The sequence below is a fragment of the Schistocerca serialis genome, chromosome 2, assembly GCF_023864345.2.
Source record: "Schistocerca serialis cubense isolate TAMUIC-IGC-003099 chromosome 2, iqSchSeri2.2, whole genome shotgun sequence".
NCBI lineage: Eukaryota > Metazoa > Arthropoda > Insecta > Orthoptera > Acrididae > Schistocerca > Schistocerca serialis.
In genome coordinates this window covers 866735088-866752295 of record NC_064639.1, presented here as the reverse complement: position 1 = coordinate 866752295, position 17208 = coordinate 866735088, and the positions used below count along the sequence as shown (strand labels likewise).

The following is a 17208-nucleotide window of genomic DNA, read 5'->3' as shown; positions in this document are numbered from 1 at the left end:
TAGGATGTTGTGTAGGTTGGCTTGGTGACAGAATACCATTTTTGGAGGGGTGGGGAAGAGTCTTGTAACATATACCATATGTAAAAAGACATTTTGTTTATTTATAAGGTATTCGGATGATGGGATAATCCTGAAATGCTTCATAACAAGAAATAAAAATGAGCAACATTGCATTATTAAAGCCTATTTCATAATCTGGGGTAGGATGTTTCGCGTTTCAGGGCATGATAGTAATAATCAAAGGCCTGGTGAAAGATGTGATTCAGTTGTTCCAGTCCAGGTTCATACTGGGTAAAGAGAGTGGCAGTCCTTGGGGATAGTCGGTGGATTAAGGTCTTCTTAGGACATCACATGGGAAATCTGTTTGTGGACTAGGTATGGGGCTGTAGAGCCTGTCTGTGAAGGCACTGCTCCCTCTGCAAAATACCATTACTGTGCAATCCTGACGACACACACCCCATCTCCAAAACTGAAACACTTGTTCTCCAACACTTGGAAGAGAATTCCAGATACTGCTTCAATAAACTGTCAAACCTGTTGATGTACTACTATTTGGATTTTTCCACATGTGAAAATGTGTTTCTTGCTTAAATTTGCACCTTTATGAAAACCATAGTAAAACCACTGTAGTGATAGTACAGCTATCCAGAATGTTTTGTCTGACATACACATTATAAACAGTAGTAAAGATGAAGTGCTTTGGATGCAGTTTTGGTGAAGTTTGTATACTTTATTGAAAAGTCAACAAGCAATAAAGAGAAGAATCATTTGAGTACTCTGTCTATTAATCTTAAAGATATGGACATTAACTATAAGTGGTCAAGATGTTGAATGAAACAATGCCTCAGACATTCAAGCCAAATTTAAAGATAATTGCTCTTTGTGATAAAACTCTTCAAGAGAAAAGTTAATCTTATTTGCAAAAATAATGTTAAACACTAAGAGTGTTATGTTTTTTTAGTCATAATCTTGTGATAGTGTTATTTCACAAGGTGTCCTAAACACACTAATGCACAGAGCATGTGATATCTCAGACCTAAACAGTGTAGATGCTGAACTGCAGAACCTACATGCTGTTCTTTGCAACTTTCAGAAATAATGTGTCATAAGATCGATCAAGCCTGCTGAGGAGGAAGAGAAAACTTTTGTGATTGGGATTCTCTCTTACATTGGGAATACATAAGTGAAAACCAGAATACTCCAGAAAGATAATGTCCTAAAGCGGCCGAACAGCAGTTATGTGAGTGTGAGGTGTACTTGCTCGCAAGAATGTGCATGTATCTTTTCTGAATAAGGCTTTGGCTAAAAGCTTGATGTGTAATGGTCTTTTCATTGCACCTGTCTGTAACTTGATGTGTCATTTTTACAGTAAGTAGCAGTCTATCCTTTTCATAACTGACGATAACGTCAGGTGTGTGCACTGCCCACCAGCCAAGATAAAAGCTCTGTTCGGGTCAATCAAGAATGACCTAAGATTCCAGAAATCGGGAGTCTACAGCAGGAGTCTACAGCATCCCCTGCTAGTGTGGGGAAAATGTATGTAGGCTAGACTATCTGGCCAGTACAGAGGAAATGCACAAACAGGGTGTATATGCGGACAAGGAAAAAAAATTCCTGGATTTTCCCGGTTAAAAATACACTTACTCCCGGGTGAAAACACGCTTTTTCCGTGTTAAGTGACAGTGAATTTTCCCTTATGAATCCTTTGAATGGTTACGGTTTTATACACGGGCGTAGAATTTCCCAGCACTTCAGAAAACAAAACTCAGGGAAAAAGACATGTTTTGGAAATGCATTTCATGTGCAGCAACCTGTATGCTGCGTATTACGAAAGTATACATTGGAATTCCACCAATCACCGCATGTTACTTTCCAAATCATTGAAATCGAGATTGCAAAGCACTTTTGTAAGCCAGTCATAGCTCATGTCACGTGAACTCGCCAGTCGATGACAGCAGATATTCAGAGCATAGGACACGTGATGTAGTCAGCCAACAGCAACATCACTGTCAAGTAGCATGAACACACAAACAGGGAAAGTTAATAGTTTAAATTAATATACATAGTGTTGCTACATGAAAAGCAAAGCGTTCACATATAATATTGGTCTCCAAGGTTAATAAGCTGCAAGAGAAACTAAGCTTTCACATATAATGTTGGTCTTTTTTGCACGTTACACTTTAAGATATATCACACAAATGTGCCAGTAAAATTTTTAATAATGACATAAATGTCTGATCTTCAGGTTTGAAATTCTTCTAAATGGCTCATCATCAAAGAGTTTATTTTTAAAATAGGCCTTTCTAATATTGCAGCAATTTTGTAACACACACCAAATAAACAAGACTGTTTTGGCACAAATGGCCATTTTTATAACACGACAGAATATAATTCACGAAGTACCAATATCAAACGCCTATTAGGCCTACTACAAGCAAAAAGCTTTATGTTAGGAAATAGTTTCACATTTCATTCATACGCACCAGTTTCTCAAGCATGAGGTCGAAAAGTAGTATTACGAAATTTTTATATAAATTTCGAATTGTCTTATTCTTCCATAATTTGTGTGATGTCCCCGTTTCTTCTTCTTCCTCGTTCTAACAAACAATCTTGTCATCACCAATTCTGTAGCTATTCCTGCCATTGTCAAAATTTGTTCGTCAATTAACTACACTAACCCTGCCAGAATCACAGGTTTAGTTATCCCGCTATTATTTTCCGGTTAGGCGTTATTACGTGTTCGTATAACACGTTTTCTACGTTACTGCAAGAATAGAACTTAAGCGGCTGCTAGCCAGGGACTGAATAACTGGTCCTTACTAGTGTAGCGATCTGGCCAAAAATTTTCTGTCAAAATTTCATTTTCTTGGATACATCTTTCTCACCTGTTATTCCTGTCAGTCGTTTATTTCCATTCTGGTAGTCTGAATCTATGGATTTCACTTGTAATTATAACAACACTGATCATTCGCAAACCCAATCAACCACATAATCAGACAGCGACTGGCATTCATCGGTTCGGCTTTACTCCGCTCAGCTCATATAGCTCCGTCCCCTTTTGTCTCCAGAAAGTTTATTTCTAGATGCGACGAGGATTCTCCTGACAGAGACATCACGTACACTATGCACGCACTAAAAAATCAACTTATGATTCATTCAGAAATCAACATAAAATGTATTTAAAAATGTTCAAAACCCAACAGGGGTGCGTTTTAAAATCATATGAATAATGGATAGGCAAACGTGCGCTGGATGTTAGGCACTTTGTGAACAAACTCAACTGCGTATGCGTACGAGCCCACTCGTAACTGCTAAAACGAATCAAATGCAAACAGTTGAGACTTCACGCTCATTGGAGGCAATTTGTAGTTATGAAGCATTGCACAGTCTTCTTAAAGCCTTTGACACACGTTGCTGTTGGAAGACGCTCGCACGAGCACTGTTTGTCGTTGTTGTATATGGCGCATTTCCTTTGCAATTTAAGTTATTTCCGTTTTTTTTTCTCTCATTCATGTTTTATTGTTGAAGTATTATTCTGCAGGAGCGGGATACAGTAATATCCTTTGTTAGAGTACCGGTTCTTACCAGTCAAAATCACAAAAATTTAACTGAAAACTAAAACAATGAAAAATTCTCGGAATTCTAAAAAATTCCCCGGGTTTTTCCTGGTTTTCTCCCGGATGAAAAAATTCCCGGGTTTTTCCCAGATCTTCCGGCTGTCCCGGGTCGTATACACCCTGACAAAGCACAAATACCACACAGACAACGAACAGCTGACAAATTCTGTTGTGGCAGAACACTGGATCTTCCACGTATGTCACAAATTACAATGGTGCCCTTCTGTTTTAACAGGTTGACACCTAGGATTCTACACTAAAAGAAGTTATAGAGATCTGGCTACAAGATGAACTAATAAATAAAGAGAGCAGTTTTCAATTAAGCACGGTCTGGGTCACTGCATCGGCAGAGGCCTGCGTCTGGCGCTGCTGGCAGTGGGACTGAAGACATGGGACCGGGCCCTGGCGATGTGCTTATCCCATCAACGCACCAGGTCTGCACCCTGCTAGAAGCTGCAGGGGGATATAAACCTGGTGTGCAGGGAAAGACAGTCACTTGTGTGGAACACATGAAGATGGCAAGAAGTCGGCTTGCAGAAGTAATGCATCTTCTGGACGACACCACTGCCTTAGTACTCGAGAAAAATTCATAAGGCAACTATATTATAGTTTGTAATAATATAAGGGTCAAATGAGTAGGAATGTCATTCTATTCGTTCATGTGATAATTTTGTTTAACTGAATGCTATATATTTAGAAAAGTGTTAAGGTTCGAGGTACTACTTGACTGATACATTGTACACCTAAGTGGTGATATAATTGATTCCATGTAAAATTTTCTGGCAAATAATTTGTTTAATTTAGCCTGACTCTTAATTAACAAATTATTTGGGTAAAAAAATGCAGTATATGGGTCACAAGAATTAGGGTAACAAACGCATAGTGTCAAACCTGGAACATAAATAAGCCAAAGGGAAGTATTTTTGATTGCTACTCACCATATTGAGAAACACAGACAGGCATAACATAAGAGTTTTCAGCCAAAAAGCCTTCCTCTCATGTAGATAACATACATACATTCATGCAAGCACAAACTTGTTTGCCTTTCAGTGACTCAACATCTCTGAATGCTGGGTATCTATCTATTCTTTTCATAATGCTGTCATTATTCCATCTTCCCTTCATTTGAAAATATTTCTGAGTGTGGCAAAACGTTATGAATAAACTGTTTTAAGCTCACAGGATTTTGACAATTACCTGCTCATGAAACAACTTCAATTACAGATTTATCCTAATGGAAATGTATCACAGAAAACTGAAAATGCCATTGGAAACAGTAAAATAAAATGTGAATAATAAGGTTATGTAAAACCCTCCATAAGTAATAATCTGCCAATTTTTTGGCACTTATGCTACATGCATTACTTGTACAATGCAAAGCTGGAAAAAAAAATATTTAAAGCTTAATGATGTAGCAAACTGAGTAACCCACTTTGCTACATTTTAGAGTCACTGGACAATTCAAACAGCAGTACATTCCAATAGATTCAAAAATAATGATGAATTTGCATCTGCAACTATGAGTTTTGAATGTGTAATATCAGCTGTAAGCACATTTAATGTAACTTAATAATTGACACAGTTAATTACTAAATATACATTTTATTAATCAGACTGTAACAGCCACCACAAGGCATACAAACATGAAAGCTTGTGAGACACCGTTTGGCTTTCAGACTGTACTTGAATATGTACATAACAAACTATGTACAATAAAAACTATTTTACAGTATGAAATCTTCTCTAAAACCTTAATGGCAAGAGAAAAGTTGAGCAATAACAATAATTTATTAAATACTTCAACAATAATTTTTGTACACTCCATCACTTATCACAAAACTGTTCCATTTACAAAACGGAAACATTAAAAATAAATATCTGTGTACAAAATAACTCACGTCAATCTCAGGGGAAAAAACTTTCAACTCACAGGCACATATACAAGTACTACTATGTCATCAGTTCTATGAAATACTTCATTTTTTCCACATGCAGTGATACACTGAAGATTTAAGAATTATTTGAGTCTCTCTGAAATCATAACCAAAAGTGCAGTACACAGACACAGCAACAGAACCGGAAAATAAAAACTTTTCAAAAATTAAAATACAGCAAATATGTAAACCAGGTGGCAATATTAGCTGAGACGAGATAGAAGATGGAAAAATTTACATTTACTGAATTACAAGACACACACAAATGTGTATTTCTTACATAATTTTTTTTTTTAAATTTTATGTGTATTATGTCTGGCAATAAGATTTATAGGGTTTTTTCATGTTTACTGAAACATGTTTATCTATGATTTACAAGATACAAGGAAAAGGAAATGTTTTCAATTATCATAATATTCTATGTTGAATGTAATGGCCTGAGCAATTTACAGATGTGATTCACACCAGTACACTGTGTGTAAATGTGAATTAAACAGAAGTTCTTTTTCAGAAGCAGGTGTCCATATCCCTCCCTCTCTCTCTCTCTCTCTCTCTCTCTCTCTCTCTCTCTCTCTCACACACACACACACGGTATTGCACTTATATGCTTGCATTACAAATTATGTAGTTTAAGACTACGCCTTCTGAATATTTTGTGCTCAAATTTAAACTGATGTTAATTCTCAAGAGTTCTTTCTAACAATGGAGAATGCAAAACCAGGTTGCAAGAGGAGACGCAGACAAGATACACCACATAGTTGCCACAATGTACGATGTTCATACCATTTTACATGCAAACTCATTATGAGCATCACTGAAGCCAACAGTACAGATCTTTTTAATGGCCCTTAAAATAGCAAGTTGTTTGTTGTAGTTGTTCAGTCTGATGCGCTAATATTTAGAAGGAACAGATACCTCAGACAATAAAGTCATGCTGCCTGCAGTCCAGCAGTTAGCCATTACCATATTCAACATATCACAGAGTTTTCATACTTATTTTTGTGATTATAACTTTTCAAATTAACCCCCATAAAGTAAGCCATATCTGAAAGCATAAAATTAGCTAGTGAACAGTTCTCAGGACTCCTGCCAAGTAATACCACTTATAAATTGCGATGTTTCAAAGTCATTCTAATCCTATGGCATTCATTCATACAACATTAGCTGAAACCTTAAGCTTGCAATTCATCCAGGCTTCTACCTCAAGAACTATTCACCACTTTCATACATTCATAAAATCATAATCTGAAAGTAAATTAATTTATACATACTACTGTGAGAATACAGTTTGTGGCAGATTAATATATGTTTAATAGTGTTCAACAGTCCAAAACTACCATATTTAATAATATGATGAAGGGCGATACTGGGAACACTCAATAAATTTCGTCTCTCAAAATATGGAAGCGGTTTCACCAAAACCTGTAACAATAAATCTGTTAAATATACTACCCAAGCCTGTCAAGTTAGTGAAAGTGTTGAAATGATACAAGAGTTTGGAAAGTGCATTACTCATTACTTCACAATTTTATTTAAGACACAATGACAATATGAATGTACAATATTTCTAGGCAGTACTCTAAAGAAGACAGACAATTTAACAGAAATTGGCTTGGTGTATTCCTCAATTATAAGCAAGATTTCTGGTACCAAATTTCTCCACCCAACTGACCAACAATAGTGTCATATTTTAAAACATACATTGTGTTATCATTATTTATAAAGTAAGCAGTGAAAAATTGTCACACATTTCCCCAACAAATGTAATTATTTACTTTTTGTGCTAATAACAGATTCAAACCAAAACACCATGAAAACAGCAGATTATGTTAGTAACATGATGTCTTTCTTTATCTACAAATAACTGGCGCCTCTCATCAAAGTTTTGCATGTCACTTGCTAACGTTTCCTTTGGTACAGCTGTACATCTTCACGAGTGGTAACTTCAAGCTTATCTAGCTTATGAGGTCAACTCCAGATTTCAGGTGGCAAGGCACGAAGAAACCACAGACAATGTTGGATTGATAGTTACTTGTAAGAATCACATTTCTTTCATTGTGACTAGTAATATTTGAAGTTATGCCTGTACAACATGGTGAGATCCCTGATGTAATTCTCTTGGACTCTCCACAGGCAATACATGACTCTTTTGTGTGTTTGGCAGAACCATCCACATGTAAATGCGTCTAATCATCCATTTTCAACACAATGTTATTTTGCAAAATAGCCTGTGGTGGATACAACTACTGCACTCAGGTAGCTGTTGATAAATCAAAATTTTGAATGGACTTAAGTTCCACTTAATGGCAGCTAGGAAAATTAAAACTGCACTACTCACAGTTGGTATACACTATGGTCGACCCCTGTCCTCTTCCCAAGTACTACTAGTCTCAACAATGTGTATTTCTTTTCCAGTAATTCCATATAAAAAAGATAGGTCCAACCGTACAAAGAATGTAAATTGTATGCATAAACTGAGAGCTTCCACAAGTAAATAACACAATGTGGATACAACGTACAGAATAAAACATACTTACACTAAAGCTATTGCTGATAATTTGTACCTTCTCTAAGGCTCTTGTCTGGAAAATCTGATGTACTATTTCTTCTCAGCAGCAGGCTTTGGACCTGAGAGATAGTGGTAATTAACAAATCGTGTACCCTGCACCAGTTGTGCAGTTGTGTTGGTAAAGTGACAGGCAAACAGTAACATGTTCCTAGGCTGAACACGCCATGCAAATCGCATGAACATACATGAATACAACGTAAGTGCTGAAACAGAAAAAACAAATTCAATATATACACACTTGTTTGTCTCAAAGAAAATGCCATAACTTAAAAACAGAAAAAAAATGAATACTTCTGCACATTAAAGACTGTTTCTTTTTCACAATAAAATTCATTTGAAATTAACCATCATGCCAACAATTGCATAAGTGGTGAACAATCATCAAATGAAAAAAAAGTCATCAGCACATTATTGTGTAAAGCAATTAAGGAAACCAAAGAAAAATTTGGAGTAGGAATTAAAGTTCAGAGAGAAGAAATAAAGACTGAGGTTTGCCAATGACATTGCAATTCTGTCAGAGAAAACAAAAGACTTGGAAGAGCAGCTAAGTGGAACAGACAGAGGCTTGACATGAAGCTATAAGATGAAAATCAACAACAGCAAAACAGGAGTAATGGAATGTAGTCAAATTAAATTAGGTGAGCTGAGCAAACTAGATTAGAAAATAAGACCCTAAAAGTAGTAGACAAGTTATGCAGTCTGGGATTCAAAATCACTGCTGATGGCCAAAGTAGAAACTATAAAATGTAGACTGGCAATGGCACGACAAGCATTTGTGAAGAAGAGAAATTTGCTAACATCTGATACAAATTTCATTGTTAGGAAGTCTTTTCTGGAAATATTTGTACGGAGTGCATCCATATATGGATAAATAATTTAGACACGATGTTTTGAAATGTGTTGGGTGGATAGATGAAGTAACTGATGAAGATGGTATTGAATAGAACTGGGAAGAAAAGAAATTTGTCACACATCCTGACCAGAAGAAGGGATCAGTCGATAGGACACATTCTTACAAGGAACCCCTTGAGTGTGAGGTCACAAACAGCCAATGATATTTATGGCATTCTATTCCCCACTTATTGTCAACCACGCAACCACAATACTGGCTGCTAATGGCAACAGGGGTGTGGGGCTGGAGGTATCCAATGCTGAGCACAGCATGAGGCTACAGAGCTCGGTTGAACAGCTTAGTCGACGAGCAACTCACAACAGTGCTACAATGCTAGTGGTGCTGAAACAAAACAGAGCAATGGCAGCAATAAGCAAAGCAAACATTGCATTATATCTTCAACTACAGTTGCCGAAGTTGACATTTCGTCACAAAGCAACCCAAGGAAATTCACAGAGCGCAAAAGAAGTGGAGGATTAAATATGAGCATTTCTTCGAGATGAGTCTGTGGAATGTGCAGTGTCATATACACCCGAATGTGCAGACAATATACATCAGGAGTACAATGACAACGATACATGCTTAATAAGAAAGTGATACTGAAACAGGTTTCAAGCCACCTAGTTCACCATCCTTGTTGGACAGAGAGCTAGAAGTCCTGTCTCCGGTGAAATGTAGTAAAGAACAATCGTTGTCCAAGGAGCGGGTATGAAACATAATTATGTAAATGGAAGATCATCTGCAGAAAAAATTTATGAAGAGATTTCGTGTAAGTCTGCAGCACTATGGCTGTGAAGTGCATAAGTGAAAGTATGGATATTCAACGGAGGACAAGGTGCACTTGTTACAGAAACTCGTGTTTTGAAGATAAAAACAATCTATTGACCAAGCTGTGGCAGGAGCAAAACCAAACACACACACACACACACACACACACACACACACACACACACACACACACACACACAAAAGAAGAGGCTTTTATGTAAAATTGATTATTTTCACTGTTGCAGAAAATGGTGTTGGCGTGTTTCAAGGATGCTAGATACAATTTACAGGATGTGCATGGCAGTGACCTACTACATTGTGCACATCAAACCACAGGTGACATAGGTGACAGTGATTTCAGGGGAAGAAATGGATGGCTGCATAGCTTCAAACAGTGCTATATAATTGGAAGACATAACGAAATTCCAAACAAAGTGTCAACTTTACGATGCACTGCAAACTGCAGAATCAGCTCAAAAATTCGTAGATGAGATAAGCAAACTTATCCCATTGTTCAGCAAGGAATTTGTTTTCAACTCCAACCTATCAGGACTGACAAGGAGATGCATATGAAAGGAAGCCTGGAAATTAGAAGTACCAAGAGAGTTGTATTAAGATCAACTAACATCAATGCCTTAATGGATTCATATACAAATATGTCAAATATTAATCTGGATGGTAAATTGGCTGGAACGTTATTTATTGGGCTGTGAGAAGTTGGAGGCGCTCTGCCCCCCCCCCCCCCCCCCCCCCCCGATTCTTTCTTGTTGCATAATTGCATAATCTTACAAAATTTACGTCACAGCAAGGAAGAGTGGGCATAAGAGAACTACAACTATGGTACGAGCACTGCCTTTGGCCAACAGCTTTTGCTTGTTCCTGGTCTGCATATAGAAGTCATACTCCTTTAGAGCAAATTATTCATGCTGGAAAGTGTGTGACGTTGCAGTGCATACCACCTGGAACCACTGGACAAATTAATTCTCTGGATGTTTGTTTTTTGTGTGCCTGTAAAACACATCTTCATACTATCTGTAGCTACACATTACAGGATACTAGTTTCATGATAAGCTCCACAACAGAGTATTTTGCATTTGATTGCATGTCATAACACACTGTCAGTCCTCATCACCCTGTTACACCAATATGATTCTACACGCAGTGTTTAAGAGTGGATAGTTAGCTGAACGTCTTGCACGGTTTGTAACTCCCAAGGAGTTTGCCTTCGATCCTGATGTAAATTAATGGTATGTTTTAAACATTTCTTGAATGTGGATAATGTCCATTTTGTGAAGTGTAATACATACATGGCATAGAAGGTTGATCTCTGCATCTCTTGGATACTTATTTTCTGTTGGCCTTTTAACACAACACTTTCAAATGAGCCTTACTACAGATTGAACTTGTGATAGTTAGCTGAACGTCTTGCACGGTTTGTAACTCCCAAGGAGTTTGCCTTCGGTCCTGATGTAAATTAATGGTATGTTTTAAACATTTCTTGAATGTGGATAATGTCCATTTTGTGAAGTGTAATACATACATGGCATAGAAGGTTGATCTCTGCATCTCTTGGATACTTATTTTCTGTTGGCCTTTTAACACAACACTTTCAAATGAGCCTTACTACAGATTGAACTTGTGACCTCACGGTCAAGGGGGTTCCTTGTGAGACACATTATGGGATCATCAATCAGTTTCGTTGTGGAGCAGGGTTGGGGGGGGGGGGGGGGGGGGGATGTGGAAGGTGACCAAGAGATGAATACAAATAACCAGATTCAGAAGGATGTAAGTTGCAGTAGTTAAAGAGGCCTGCACAGGATAGAGTTGTATGTAGAATAGCATCAAATCAGCCTTCAGACTGAAGACTACCACCACAACAAAGCAACATATTATGTAGCCACTGATATTTATGATTAACTTACAGCATAAGCAATAGTTAAACATAAAAGGTTAAAATTGCATGAAGAAGTATTAATGTTTTTAGGGACAAATAGCCAACAACTTTTGAAATGTTAATGAATTACCTATGAGAACAAGCTAATATTACACTCCTTACATATACTAGCTTTAAAAGGCTTCACACCAGACAGAGCTGCCCCTGGCAGGCACACTGCCCAGCTATTGTACATACCGTACGTCTGAATGGTCTGAGATAGAATGATAGATAAGACCCTCAAACAGACCTAAAAAATTTACTACTCAAATAGGCAAGACTTTTTTGCAGATATTGGTTATCTAAACGTTATTTACAGATTACATAAAAAGAATGTGTGTTCTTTTAGTGTGGGATAAAGAAGATGCCCTACAACAGTCATTTTTATATGAGTCAATAATATGTCTAGCAAACTGCGCTTGGCAGCATGTTCTACCACTGGGTGGTCAATGCTGCTCCCGGTCGCAGTTTAGTAACAACCATTCACTTGCGTGGGCAGTTGGTCTTGCTTACATAGAATGTGGTGCACAAACTGTAGCAAAGCTAGTATATGGCATGGCTGCTTTCAGAGATGGCCCTGCCTCCGATGGGATAGGGTTAGCCTGCCGCAAGCCTGGAGTAGGAAGTGTTGGGTGGGTGAATCGGATAGCTCTTGCAACTGGGTATTCTACGGCACTCATATGACAAGAGGTTGGAAGTGGGTGTGACGTAGGATTGGTCAGTGCCTCTACTATGTGATGAGCAGTAACCTTTATTCCTAAATTATGTACATTCTGCCGGAACTTGCCAGTACCATATTTACACTCAATAAAATAGTATCTCTGCAAGGAAGCCGTTATTAGGGTTACTGCACTCTAGCTGAAGGTGACTGGATGTCCTGGCATGGTCTTTGTTGACTGAATGATATAATCGAGGAAGAGGTCTATTAAATATTTTTTTTAGAATCTGCCATACGCGGGAAGCCTATTGCCATAAATAGGATGGATTCTCAGTAAGCACAAAGTAAAAGTGATTTTTCGCCCTCCACAAAAGACACAGCAGCACTCCCGGGTTCCGTTAATGATGATTTGGTGCTTTGGAAGCCTGGGGTTTACAAGATCCCCTGTGAATGTGGCCGTTCACACGTCGGACAGATGACACGTACTGTCTGTGAGAGATGCACAGAGCACTGCAGGTACACCTGGCTCTTACAAACTAATAACTCTATGGTGGCAGAGAACTGTATTGACACTGGGCACTCTATGGTGTACGATAATGTTGAAATTTTACCATCGACTTCATCTTTCTGGGACTCAGTAGTGAAGGAAGCAACTGAAATACTGTTGGTGATGAATTTAATTACTAGAGATAGCAACTTTAGCTTGGACAAATCATGGAATCCGGCAATTTCTGTAATAAAATCACAAAGACGTCACAACAGTGCAGCTTGCAGTAATACACAGATATCACCATGTGGATTGACTGCGCAGCCATAGATCTATTTCCATGCATATGCCATACCTCTTTGTCACCAATTGATGTCTCTGGTGCCTTGTATATCTGTGGCTGCATGCACAGTGGTGCGGTCCATGGGTTTAAAAGGACAGAGCAAGTGTTGGAGCATCAGTCACCTCGGCTCACTCTGAAGATGGCTGGATGTTATTCAGCTAAAGTATTAGAAGAAGAAGTCGAATTTATGTGGCTGCATGCCCAAAATTTTATCGACCAACTGCCTTTGGGTCTCGTGTTCACAGTGATATTGTCTTCTGGTGAAAAGGTATTTGACTAACAGCGAGCATACATTAATGAAGAAATAGAGAAGTCTTGCAAATTCAAAAGAAAACGAAAACTGTTACTTATTTGCCACTTCTTCTACAAACTGTCCAACTTCTGAAATTTAAATATCTGCTAGCAGCATGAAAGTAACAATTTTCACTGTAGTCAGGTGCCTATACAACAAGCATAGTGCGAATGTTGCTGACACAGGTAGGTGTATGTATGGAAGTGCCCTACATTGGGAATAACGAAGGGACAGCACAAATGTTCACCGCTTTGCCATTTGTATGCTCGACATGAGGTCAGCGAGTCAAGTGTGCATCCAACTGCACTAAGGACGCTGGGAAAGAGGTGTAGTGGGGTTTTTGATTGCGGAAGGAGTATCTGGAAGTCAAATTTATGCCCAAATGACTGCTGAGTATAGCAAACATAGTATGTCACGTGTGTGTTTGTTTGTATGGAAGAAACAATTCAGAGAAGGTTGGTGTAACTGAAACACAGCAGTCAGCCATGACAGGTCATCATGTCACTACCCCTTCTGTCATTGCTGTGGTGGATGCTGCCATCAGAAATGACTGGTGACATACGATGGAAGGCATTGCGTTCATGTTGGGCATCAGTCATGATACTGCTCATGTCATCATGACACAGCATTTAATGTTCTGGGAAGTCTGTGCAAAATGGGTTCCCCCTAGCCTGTCAGATGACCAGAAGTTGAACAGGAAGTTACATCACTGCAGCATCTGAAACTATCACCATGAATATTGTTTCCTGTCCCATACTCTCGCAGTTTCTGTGGGCAACCACAAACATTTTTCCACAAAGGCAGTGACCATTTTATCTCACAGTGGGACAAATGCACTAACAGATATGGCAATTATTTTTGAAATAATGAACGGTGTACTTACTTTTTTCCCTACCTGCTCAATTTTTATTTGAATGCCCCATATAATTAATTACCATTAACTTCTTGTTTATGGATATGTTAATGTCAAGCAAGCAACAGTATATACATACTCTCTGTTTTGTACCACTAAAAAAGCGGCCAACTTCTTCTTATTCTCCTACTAATTTGCAACAATCAATACAATATAGCAGTTTGATGATAGTTAATAGGTAATACAATGAACAGAATTAATTTTCTGAGCTTTACTACTATCAGTTAACGTAAGCCTTGAGCCATTCTACTTAACTAATTGCTTACGGTAAGGCTCAAAGATGTAAAGGAAATAATACAAACCCTAGTTTTGGTTCTTAAATCATACTGAAAACTGTTGTATCAGTTTGAACGATATGATTATGCTGTCCAACAAATGTTCCCGAGTAAAATTAGGAGATAATGTAGAATAATGAGTTCTTGTGACAGAGCAACTGAGTGTAGTGTACTGAGCAAGTAGAAGTTAACCTACTCCACATATCAGTACTTAGCAATATGGTGAAATGAGGTTGCACTAAGGATGCCAAAAGCAACTGTGGATGAAAGTACATCTTCCCCTCTGCCCAAATCTACGGGAAGCTGTGAATCAGCAAACTCTGATTTTACCAAATAGATAGTACCATAAAAGCTGCAGAATGTTGAAAAACTTAATTTTACTGAACTCTGACTCAGAAATAAATACCTAGAACAACCACTAATGTCAAATATGAGCAAACACAGAGATTCTGTGCAGTCTATGAAGAAATGAGACCAACATAAAGACACGTGTCATACCCTTTCCCTTCCAAGTTTGCCAGTAAGCAAGATCAAACACAGCACACATAACATTGCAAACAAGACTCTTGCATGTGGAAGAAAACTTAAATGAATGAAGAGACATATTGAGACTACCACTCACATTAATTGGGCAACTATTGTGAGTTGTGACATAAATGACACTCTTCTCACAAGATACTACAATTGCTTAACTTACCAATCGTCATCTTTCCACTGATGATTTCTGGGCTCTTCTGTGTATCTGCTATTGCTGCTATAGGTATTCCCCAGTTGGCAACAGGTCCCCAGAAGTGTGTGCTGCAACCAATTCACCAAACTTATTCCTCCTGTCTTGTATTTATTTCTTTGAAAAGAAGTAAATAAGCACCTACTCATATTCCAAGTTATGATCTGTCTAGCAATATTACATGGGTAAGTGAAATAAAAATCGTAAATATGTTTTAAATGCTATTTATTGTGCATACACAGCACAAAGCAGTATCACAATTTGATATGAACAGCCCTCATGCTCAATGTCAGCAGGTACAATGTGTGAATTCCAGCAGGTAACATATTTTCTGGAGTGCAGCATGTTGTTTACCTCTTCATCAGAAGAGAACTCCTTATCCAGTATGTGTCCGAGTGATCCAAACGTGTGGATATTTCTTGGGGAGAGGTGAATACGAACTTCAGGTCTGCGATTTTTACTACTGCTCTATGAGCCATATGGGGACATTGGTTGGTGGTTGGCTATCTAAGGGACTAAAGAGTGAGGCCATTAGTTTCCTGTTCACAGGACAGTCCATCTGGAATTAGTGATGTCAGCCAGTAATCTGACTGAAAAATGGTAGTGTGGAGGAGATGTAAAATCTCGGCACAGAAAGCAATACTGATGCCAGTGAGCAGACGAGGCTCCCCCACCCAGGCTCATCTGTGCTGAGATCTTCAGGATCATGTCTGTTACAGGTAGGAGTGGAAAAACTTGGACAAACATAAGTTCTGTGTCCAATGGAAAGAGGGTATCTGATGCCTCCAGGATCACCTACAAGTGAGGACTTACCTGCTGTGGAGGTAGGAACCGATGAGGGACAATTAGCCCTGGGACCTGCAGTCTGTGTATACTTCAGCCACTGGCTGGTGCCAAAATGCTGACCTATAAATTTCCAGGGAGAGGGTTTCCTGAAGGGAGCCCTGCCATGAGTAGAAACCGAAGGACACTGCTTTCCCAGTCATGTGCAGGGAAATGAGGTTCTTGAAGATAGTGCCACAGGAACCACGAGAATGGAGACAGGGTGGGCAGCATTTCCTCCATCGGCTAATTTACTTGTGCTACTACCAGTGATTGACAGTATGGGAATTGAGGGAGCAAGTAGCTGAGATACTGCTGATGACCTGACAGACTTTAAATTCCAAGATTTTCTTTTCCTTAATTAAGATAGCACACTCTGAGGATTAGGGAGGGTGATCAGCTCCAAAACTGACACAGTGGTGGTTACTCACATGAAGAATTTTCATGAAACAACTGGCAGGGGTCTCCACAAACTGGACTGTCGACACTATGAGAGCACGCAGGTCCTAAGTGTTAGCATTTAAATCATTGCACCAGGGGTGGGAAATACAGTTTCATATCACGATTTTAACTATGTCAGGAAGTAACTCCAGATTAAAAGTGAGGATCAAGGCTCCAGTGTCAACTTTGCTGCTCATTAGGGCTCAAAATATCCAACATACAAAGTGAAACCCTTGTTTCTCCAAGTTTTTGCTTAATTTCTCATCCACTTGCAGTATTAAGTTCCAGTGACAAATAAAGGTCTGTACCAGAATGTGATAATGACAGATATGTCAACATGCTTCTTGTGAGAAAATGAAACTTGAGGCTGAATAGGAGTCACTTTTTTAATCACGACAGAACTACTTAGAAGTTTACTGACAGAAGACATTTTTTGAAATACTTTTTCAATATTAGCTATAAAGAACACAGGTTTACCAGGTAGAAAGCACCCTTCATCAATCCAGAAACAACCAGGAACTGAGGGAAATCTCTAGT

General features: G+C 38.5%; 1 protein-coding gene across 1 annotated transcript; it reads right to left on the bottom strand.

Annotated features, from left to right (window-relative positions):
- Nucleotides 1–8150: 8150 nt before the first annotated feature.
- On the bottom strand, nt 8151–12509 carry LOC126456477 (mitochondrial pyruvate carrier 1). Its single transcript, XM_050092228.1, has 3 exons — nt 12501–12509; nt 11837–11963; nt 8151–8323 (listed from the first exon to the last, which is right to left on the bottom strand). The coding sequence occupies exons 1-3, from the start codon at nt 12507–12509 to the stop codon at nt 8151–8153; spliced, it is 309 nt and encodes a 102-aa protein (XP_049948185.1).
- Nucleotides 12510–17208: the final 4699 nt, after the last annotated feature.